The 10,205-nt window shown below is 45.5% G+C and overlaps 1 protein-coding gene across 1 annotated transcript in view; it reads right to left on the bottom strand.

Moving 5' to 3' along the window:
- Positions 1 to 591: 591 nt before the first annotated feature.
- The window catches only part of BRINP1 (BMP/retinoic acid inducible neural specific 1), a gene marked incomplete at both ends in the record, with an annotated part of 143,267 nt that continues 133,653 nt past the window's right edge, over positions 592 to 10,205 (bottom strand). The window contains one exon of the mRNA XM_080709307.1: positions 592 to 1,732. Coding sequence (XP_080565433.1) covers positions 592 to 1,732 — 1,141 coding nt within the window. The remainder of the gene's footprint in view (positions 1,733 to 10,205) is intronic.

The raw sequence follows: 10,205 nt of genomic DNA, 5'->3' as shown, positions 1-10,205 counted from the left end.
TCATTTTAGTTCACTGAGAATAAAAGGAGCCACGTGGGTAAGATAGCAGTGTCACGGTTCCCCCAAACCCGCTGGAGAATGAGTCAGAAAGAACCACAAGGAATTAAGCATAAAGAGGAAAGAAATCTTAACCGAAGAAATATCTTCTTTATCTACGTCCATTTCCTCCCACAAGGAAAAATGGCAGTGTCAGTTGTACATTACATATATCTCTCTTTCTCTTTAGTGTTTAATCTTAGCACCTGCACAGCAGAGATCTTTACAATTCATTGCATATTCTCTCCCCTTCTCCCCCCTCCGCACAGCATCCAAGGCCTAGAAGGCACCTCCCTCCAAACGCCACAAAGGCTGAGACCCTTCTTTATGACAGAGATTAGAAGTAACAAACATGCCCGACGGTTTTATACAGTTGCTAGAACGTTTTAGTTTTCCGACAAAGAGATTTTCCTCCTTTCCTTTGAATATTAATTACATTTTACAAATTTTTTTTTAATTTTGTGTGTGTGTGTGTGTGTTTTGTTGCAATTTTCTTTGTTTTGTTCTGTTGTGTGTATACAACAAAAGGGGAAGTCCGTGGCAAGGAGTCCCGGGTTAGCAGAGTTTGGCTGTCATCTGGTCTGACTGTTTGAGGATCTCCGTGTTGTAGAGGTCCAAGGCGTGGTTCACTCTGATGATCTCGCTGTTGGTCAATTTCAGGCGGTGCTTCAGCATACAGGAGAACAAGTCCAGCTGGGGCTTACCCGGGGCCACAGGGGGAGCCAGGCGATTGATTCGGTCCCGAATATCCAACAAGAGGAGCATCACGGACGAAGAGGAATAGAACTGGCCACCCTGCGTGTAGGACTGGTTGACCTGCTGCACCGCGCTGCGAAGCAGGTCGGCGTTGAACCTCAGGCTGTACCCGAACACCTGCACATCTGAGATCTTGATATAGAACTGCCTCTTCGACGGATCGGACAGGTCCACGGGGCCCTGGCCAGTCTCATTACGCAGAAGGGTAGGTAGCCGAGTCCGACTTCGCAGGTAGATGTGCACCGTCTCAAAAAACGTCTTCCACCGATTGCCCAGCAAGAGGGTCCAGTTGTAGCACTGGCTGTTCTGCAAACGGACCTTCTCCCAGCGTGGGTAGCCGAATTCCCCAAAGGGCATGTTCCAGCCTTCCGAGTGGCTCCCGCTGAAGGGGTTGACGTAGACAAAAAACATGGGATCCAGGCTGCTGTTGCGCATCTGGCAGATGCGCATGGACATGCCGATCACCATGTGGATGAAGTCCATGCGGTTCTTGTTGCTCTTCAGCGTGAGGGACATGCGCTTGCGCCACCGAGGGTCGAAGAAGGTGTCGAGGCGGATCTCATTGCTGATGAAGGTGGTGTGGACGTAGAGACGCGAGTCCATCTTCTGCAGCAGGTACTTGAGCTCCAGGTCCTGGAAATCCAGGTCGGTCTCGAAGCTGATAAACTGCTCGCTCCGCTCCGAGTCCACATTCTGTGGCTCGCAGCGGCCGCGGTACAGCTTGTAGCCCTTGTTGCAGGAGCCGCAGAGCGAGATGTTGGCCAGGCTACACATGGCACAACTGTTGTTCCCTCCGATGACGCAGGGGATGGGGCGCTGGCACAGCGTGGTGCTGCCGTGACACACGCAGCTCCTCTGGCTCTCCAGGAAGGTTCCCCAAAACCCATTCTCATTGCAGTAGAGAAGCGACTGGACCCTCGCAAGCCACTGCTGAATGGTCCTAGAGGACAGAGGGAAAACGGAGAACATTAACCACAGCCAAAGAGCTGTGAGTTGCAGGATACAACTCATCAAGTCAATATGAGACTCCAAAGGAGGAAAGAACTGGAAGGAAGAGTTATGATCAGTCACAAAGGAAAGGCAATGTGTACACGTTGTAATTACTACCTTCCGGGTCCTTGTAATGCCACAAGACACCTGTATGACATCTTACTTAACCTCTTGCTTTTTTCTTGGTACTGGGGATAGAAACCAGGGGTATTTTCCCTCTAAGCTATACATCCTGCCATTTTTTATTATTTTTATTTAGAAATAGGGTCTTGCCAAGTTGCTGAAGTTGGCCTTAAACCTGTGATCCCCCTGTGTCAGCCTCTCACATACTAGGATTACAGGGTTGCACCATCATACCTGGTATGTACTTTACCTTTCTAATGTACAATATCTTCATTTTTAAGAAGAAGGAATTGGAATACAAGTTTTGTAGGGTCCTTCTACCTATATGACTCTGTCATACAACAGCCCCAAAGAAGTTGGGTTTAGGGAATGAACAGTGTCTAACCACAGATGCTCTTTGTGGATGGCAGGGAATTGTAAAACATCAGCAATGGGATAGGCTGTGGGGTTATTTTTTAAAGCTCCACCAGATGACTCAACCTTCTTCAACACATTGCCCCAACAAGGTTATATAGTGTTCAACAAAAGCAACAAGACTATCCTATTCTAGAAATTATGCAGTACTTTTCTATTGATGACCTTAATGTGATTCTCATGGTGACTTTTCAAAACATGTAAGAAAGCTGTCATTTCCCCTGTACTGCCAGAGTCCCCAAGCTCTCAATTCAGTAGAATTTCCATTGTAACATGTATCTCTGAGGCTCCCTTCCCACTGCCCTTTGACACTATAAATGATACCAGTGTCTTTCCTTAGATTCTACCCACTAAAGCATCCCAATGAAGATGGATATGTGTTCAGATAAGAAGCAACAGAAGAACAGGTAAAAAATACATAAGGCAGCCGGCACAGAGGCCTCTCATCTTTCCTTATTTCTGTGCAAGTCAGCTCTTGGCTCTTTTCCATGTCACAAACAAACCCTTCCGCGTGTCTAGCACTTTTTACCCTGTGCAGGGTATATTCACTCTCATTTTCTCACTCGAGTCTCACAACAACACCCTTCTCCCCCAACAGCTTGAGACTGCAGATCAGTCTGAGATTGCCTAAAACCTGGCTCTTCCACATAGGAACAGAGGAAACGCTGCGCAGTTTTCTTTACCTTTCCAATCATCCTCACCCCATGGGGCTGCAGGGAGGATTGCATGAATTTTTATGTGAAAGCTTAGCTCCAGACTTGCTACGTATTAAGAGCTTGATAAAACTTAGATCTTGTTATGTCTGCAAAGGGACTGTCAGGTCTATTTTATAGACATGACAACAGAAGGTCAAAGGTAAAATGATGGACTCAAAGAATATGTCCAGTTAGTAGAAAAGTGTCCTGGTTCAGAGCTATCACATTTTGCATGATCTATTCTGCAAGAGTCAAGAAAATCTGTCTTGCTTTCTTTTATTTATTTATTTATTTATTTATTTATTTATTTATTTATTTATTGTGGCACTGGAGACCTTTCTGAAGGATTCATGTTCTGCGGTGATGTGGATAGGGATGGTGATGATGGTATTGGTACTTTACAATCTCTATTTCCTGAAGCTGGACACAGAAGCCAACTTGCATCATGCTCCCTGGAGTAGGAACTGTTAGGAGTCCATTTTATATATCATTTCCACAGATGAGCCACAATCTCTAAACCGCAGACACCAAGAACCAGAAGGTAGATGGGATAACCTAAGGTTGAGAAGGATGGAAATTAGCTCAAGCAGAAGCGAATTCAAAACTCCATTGTGTGACCTCTTCTCTCTCAGCTTCAGTACCCATAGCTAAAACGAGGATAATAAAGCCCATCTCGTGCAGATGTTGAGAAGATTCAGGAGATCATATATTTAAAGAGCTTAGAAAAGCCTGGCATAGAGCAATTATGAGAAAGGTAGTTATAAAAAGTATTCTTTTTTTCAGAGCATAAGCTCTTCCTTTGAAGAAACTGAGACCCTCTCAAGGCTTTCTCTATCTCTCTGTACTTTCAGGGAAGCCATTTTCTTATATCCATTTGAAAATGGATACTGTTGAAATGGCTTCCTGGCACACTCTGCTTTAAATGAGTTGCTTATCAGCTGAAAGAAAATGGTGGAATAATTAGCTTTTTGAAACTCTGCCTTTTCAATCCACAAAACCATCCCTGCTCCTGGCAACAAAACTCCCTCAAAACATCTCAGACATTGTATCAGGGCACCTGTCTCTCCCTCAGTTTCCTTCCAGGTTCTTGGGCATCACAGGAGGAGTCTCTCCTTCCCCAAGCACAGAACCTAGCCCAGTAAATGCTGAACGAACGAATGTTTGCAGAATGAACAAAGAATATTAATATTTTTCATTAAAATGAGAAAAACAAACTTCTCTGCCTCTCCCCTCAGGATTGCAGTATTAGTTTTCGATACCATCCGCCCACACGGCTCCAGGCCTCCCTGGTCTCTTCTTCGTGAGACCAATCCTATTACAGCCTGGAGAACAGCAGCCGGGCCAGCCTTCAGGAACACGGAGCTCGAATGCTAATGAGCTGTGTGGCTCCCACCGCCCGCACCAGAGCGTTGACTGAATATTGGGGATGAGTCATCCGATATTTCTGTGAGCTGCAGGGGCCCTCCATGCCGCTCTGGTTACGTGATTGCATCTGACGAGAGTGTCATTTCAAAATGCTTCTTTCAAATGCCCCACACTTGCTCCTGTCACTCCCTCTCCAAGAGACAGGACAGTACCCCATTTAGATCTCCTCTGTTCCCATCTGCGAGGCATTCTATAACCCCGTAGAGCGCCCCCTTTCTCGTGTCGTGTCTCATCATTGGGACCCTTTGTGGGGTCTACAGCCCCCACTCCTCGAATCAATGCTTCATTGTGGCTGAACTCTCAGAATCCTCGGCCGGGGGAAATACAAAGATGAACGTTCCTGGTGATGCAGCAACCGGTGAACGGGCTAGTGGCAAATTAGGATTCTGGCCCTGTGCAGCAGGAGGGATTGGGGACAGAGGCCCTCTGAGAGGCACCAGCGAGCAGCGTGGCACCTGCATCTCCTGACCTGAGAATAATCGTGAGGTTGTGGGCTGTATCAAAGAAGGCATTAATGACACAGCAGGAGGACTTAGCAAGGAGGAGGTGTGCAGGGGGGAGCAGGGAGCTGCAGACTGCGGGACAGGGGCAAAAGCAAGCAGAAGGGACAGGTCGAGAATGAGGAAGGGTGGTAGACAAGAGAAGACTCCATGTTAGAGAGGATGGTATAAAAGAGGAACAGATGAGCAGACAGGAGTCAGGAGTCGTGCAGGAGCCGGTAGAAGGCAGAAAGTGTTGAGGGCAGTAAGGAGAATAGGGCAGACATGAAGATGTTCCATTGGCTCTTTGGTCATAGCTCACAGATGTAGCAATGTGGACATTGGATGGATTGGATGGATAGGCCACCTGGGAAGGTGAGGACCAGACTGGAGACGATGTTACCAGTGGGTCATATATATCCAACGCTATTTTATTTGCAAAACCACCTTTCACATGTGGGTGGTTTCATTCATTAAAAGGGAAGAGCCCAACAGGATATGTTTAGAGCTGCAGCAACATATCAGGCTAAGACTTCTGCCTGTAGCTCTACATCTAAAGTACCATCCCTTGAAATAAACAAGGCTGAAGGGTAAATCCACCATGTGTCCCAGTGCACACAGTGCAAGATGTGGTATATGGGTCCCAATTATTTGGCTTATGGGAAAGAGTAGGAACTATTTGTCCCCTGTATACACCTTCCTGTGCAATGGGCAGAAAGGCACAGCCAGCCATAATATCTTCAAACCCAGAGATAGCCACCTGGGAGGAAATGAGTGGGCTTGGTGCCTGTTAGCCTTGCCTATTCTACCATCAGTTGGTATCCAGTAACTGAGTAACATTCTGACATAGTTCTTGGAAAATCATATTGCGTTTCAGTTTATCACAGACTGGTTCACCTCTTCTATACAAAATGGCGCTAGGCTTACAAGCTCTACATGGTCTCCTGTTAACCAGCCCCACCCATTTTTCTAGAGTATATTTCAACAAGAGGGAGAGGTGTTCTTACAGTCTCAGTGCAATAAGTCCTCTATTACATAGTATTGTTCATTCCATTCTGGGTTTTTGTGGTTCCAGGTTCATAAGGTCGTTCAGTTGTCTGAAGTAGTGGGGATAATTCACCATGGGAAACCTTAGACTGCCTTTCACTTGTCGTTCAGTGCAGTGGGTCTCTGATTCCCAAAGTCAGTAGTTCATTGCATTTTATTATTCATTTTATGAAGATTAAAGCCAGAAAACTAAGATTATTCCATTTATTTATTTATTTATTTATTTATTTATTGGTGTGATGTCCTTAAAATAAGCCAATTCCAATAATAAGTAATTAGCCTCAATAAGAATAATCTACTCTACCTTCTCCATCTCCAGCTGGCGCTGTGAGTGATGATCACTGCTAGTCAAAACGGTGAGGTTTCCGAAGCAGGGAGCACCTTAAACCAGCTGAGCTAACCTGAGGCTTGTGACTACTGGACACTCACTGTGTACCAGGCAGGGCACCTGTATGCAGAAGGCTCTTTGCACCTATCATCTCCCTGAGCAACCTGTGTAACCGTGCCAGTGCTGCAGATGAAGATAGCAAGTCCTCGAGAAGGGTGACAAACTTGGCTGAGGTCACCAAGTTACTCCATATCCAAATGCCAGACTCTCTACCTCTGTCACAACTGCACTTTCTGCTCTCTGCCATTATGGAACAATTATTTCCATAAGGCAAGTAAAAAGGAATCAGGCCACAAGAAGAGAAATAAAGGGAAACAGTGGAAGAATACAGCAAGTTGGAGCGTGTGAAGGGCCTATTATCACATTCCTTGCTTCCTCTGGACCTGCCAGAGTCCCTCTCCTCCATTCAGAGATAATTGGGGCTCACAGACAAGGACATGGGGAGAGGCTTGGGACCAAGGATAGGAGGGACTGTGATCTATAAATACCACTTCCCAGGTTAGCTGGTGACAGCCTGCCTTAGCCCTGGCAACACAGAAGCTGCTTAATAGGCCAGCTACGGAGGGGAGGGTCTTACAAAGCTCTCACAGCCTGCTATAAGGCTGTCAATGCTGGGCAGCAAGGACCAGGTTTTAAAATGCTTTTCAGGGTCCCTGGGGATCCAAGGCCTCTTCCATTTGCATCCAAAGCTGAGTTCCAATACATCTAAATCAGCATCTTTCTGTTGGATGAGATTTCTATTCCTTTTGACTGGGTCGTGGGGTGGGAAGGTTGCTCAGAGGAGGGAAGGAAAGAAAGGAGGAAGAAGGTGAGGAACAGGAAGCTGCATTTGCATTTTTTTAAAATTTTTTGCAGTACTGGGGGTGGAATCCAGGGGCATTTTACCTCCAAGCTACATCCCCAGCCCAATTTTTTAAACTGAAACAGGGTCTCACTGAGTTGCAAAAGGCCTCACTAAGTAGCCAAGGCTATCTGAGAACCAAAATCCTCCTGTCTCTGCATCCCAAATGCTGGGATTACAAGCATGTGCCACCACACCTGGCTTGCATTTCTCAACTGGAAAACCCTAGTTGATAAGCACCCACAGTGGCCTCAAACCAGCAGCTTAGAGAGCAGAGGCAGAGAACTTAAACCTTCAAACCATCTCCCTCATATTTAGCCCCAAACACCAAGACTTGGTCACTGAGAGAGAAGACCAATATTTTTCCAGTGCTTTCTTCCTCATTGCCCTTATCTCTTTATCGTCAAATCAGCCCCATGACACAGGGGGCCTCCTTTGTGATTTCCATTCCATGGACAAAGGCCAGAGAGGGACCAACTCGCCCATGGACACACAGCATGGGCATAATAGGCTGGGGCTCTTATGTCTGGATCCAAACCCAGTGTTCCCTCAATTCCCTGCTATCCATCCCTTATCCTCTAAACCCCAATCAAGACGATAAACTAGGCACAGAGCCATGGGGACACCTCCGCTGTTCCCCTATGGACTTTCTTTGCCTCCGCCAGGATTTTCTGGCAGCCTGACAGGTCTCTAGCTTGTGACACAGCAAGGCGCTGCTTGCCACTCAGAGGACCGAGGCTCAGCCACCCAGGGCTTCCCAGCAGTGCTCTCCAAGGCTCACATCTCCCTTTCAGAACCATCCAGCTGGGGAGCCCTGGCTGGGTTGCCTAATTCAAGCAACCTCCCTGCTGATTTTAATTGGAGGTTTTGCCTAAGATGGGAATGCGGTGGTGGCCTGTGGCATTTTAGGAAAGATCATACAAATCGAGTGCCAAAGACGGGGCAGGGGGGAGCAGTTTTAGGTTAAAATAGAAAACTATAATCCATAACTCTTATTTTCCTATCAGGAGTGTGTTTTTAAAAGTGGAGAGGAAATAGAAAAAAAAATGAAATGGGAGTTCCAAATTATTCTTTTATTTATGTCCTGTGTTTCTTCCTTGGCGTTTCTTTGACATTATAATGGGTGTCTGAGTAATTCTGCATGGCTCCACAAAATGTATACGCTGTAGACCACAGACTAAACTAGGGAGACAAATTGTTGTTTTTAGAGATCTGAGGATACAGTGTTCTTTTGTTGTGCTCTGTTGAGTCGTGTGTGTGTGTGTGTGTGTGTGTGTGTGTGTGTGTGTGTGTGTGCATGTCTTTTAAAGGGATAGTGCTGATAAAAAATGAATATGTCAATGGTGTCAGCATGCTTGGGGCTTAGCTGAAAGGAGCCTTGGTTTATGGATGTGCTCCTATGAAATATAAGTGGCCTTCAGACCCAGTCTGTTCATCACTTTTCACCGGCAAATATTTAGCTTTAAATCCCATCCCCCCTACATTTGAGTTTCTATCACGACCTTAATACTCTGTTTTCCTTCTTCTCTTGGTTTTTCCCATGCTATAAAAGCCTCACCAAGTAGCTCCTAACAATTAGGAAAAAAAAATAGACCAAGAGGCGACCTGATAGGCCCACGCTTTGCTGAGGATATTTCCTAGCCTGGAACGGTAGAGCTAAGGCAGGAGGCCTTGCTGTGGAGGGCAGGGGTGAAGAGAAAAAGGAGGAACACAGAGAGCGGTGATGTAAAGATCCAGAGGGGTCTTTAAAATTAGGTTGTCAGGAGCTTAATTGGGGAGGATTATGGAACAGTTTTTGCAATTACACAGTTCTGTGTCTGCAAGGAGGTGACAGGCGACATCAGCTGCATATTCAAATCCAACGTTTCGCTCTGGGGCAGGGAAGTTATAAAGACAAGTGACGAGGAGAGCCAGATCCTCTGAGATGACAGAAGAGCTGATGGTAGCAGGCTGCTCTCAGCTGGAGGGCTGCAAATGGAAAGGCTCAGTCCAAACGTACAAAGGGGCCAATAAGGGACTGACGGCTTAACCAGGACAAGAATGGCCACCTAGATCAACGACCAGGCAAGCACATTGTAGGCAGTAAGGAATATAGGTGCTGGACCCTGAGCTGTCACTCTTTCACCTTGGAGATTTGACCTTGCTATTTGACCTTGAATGATTTATGTGACCTTTCTTGTCTCTGTTTTCTCATCTGTAAAATGGGCAAGGCAATACCTTCTTGGCACTTTATCTTAAGAACTAGAATGGTGTTTGCAAAGCCCCTGGGAGGTTTCCAGGGCAAGGAAGATTATTAGCCATTTTTATTCCTGGCGGTAAAGAATAGCCTGCATTTTATAAATAACTCAGTTAAATATATTCCTCTGGGTTACTACACAAATCCTTGTTGATTATAGCCTAATATTCTCAACTTATGGGTTGTTCCCTCTCCATAATTCTAATGAATATTGTCACCATGATGCTTTCACAAGAAAGAGCTGGATATGGGCTTTCATGTCAGGAAAAAATGGATTGAATCTGAGCTCTGCTACTCATTATTTAAACTTGAACTAATTGCTTATCTAAGCTTCTGTTGTCTCAACTACAGGATGTAATAAAAACTCACACCTTGCAAGGTTATTCTTGCAAGGGAGGCTGGGATAAGAAAATTCTATAAAGCTGAAGTCTAATAGGTGTACACTCTCTCTCATGAAAACAAGATTACTGTGTTGCTCTTGAGCTCACAGGGTTAATGGTGCCTCTGAAACCAGTAATTAGAGACTTAACAAGCCAAAAAAGAATGAATTCAGCAAACACTGCTGGATCAGTTGAATTATCAATAATAATAAAAAGGAATTTTGACATTTAACATCCTCTTCACCCCCAGAATCAAAACAGATGGATTGCAGATCCAAAGGAGAAAAAATAAAAATGACAACAACAAAATAACTCAGAGAAAACACAGGCAAATGGTTTGTGACACTGGAGGAGGGAAATATTTCCTTAAACTACTCACCACAGAAGAAAACTTA

This window comes from Muscardinus avellanarius (assembly GCF_963383645.1).
Source record: "Muscardinus avellanarius genome assembly, chromosome: 13".
Classification (NCBI taxonomy): domain Eukaryota; kingdom Metazoa; phylum Chordata; class Mammalia; order Rodentia; family Gliridae; genus Muscardinus; species Muscardinus avellanarius.
The sequence above is the reverse complement of the archived record's forward strand: the minus strand, read 5'-3'. Positions and strand labels throughout refer to the sequence as shown.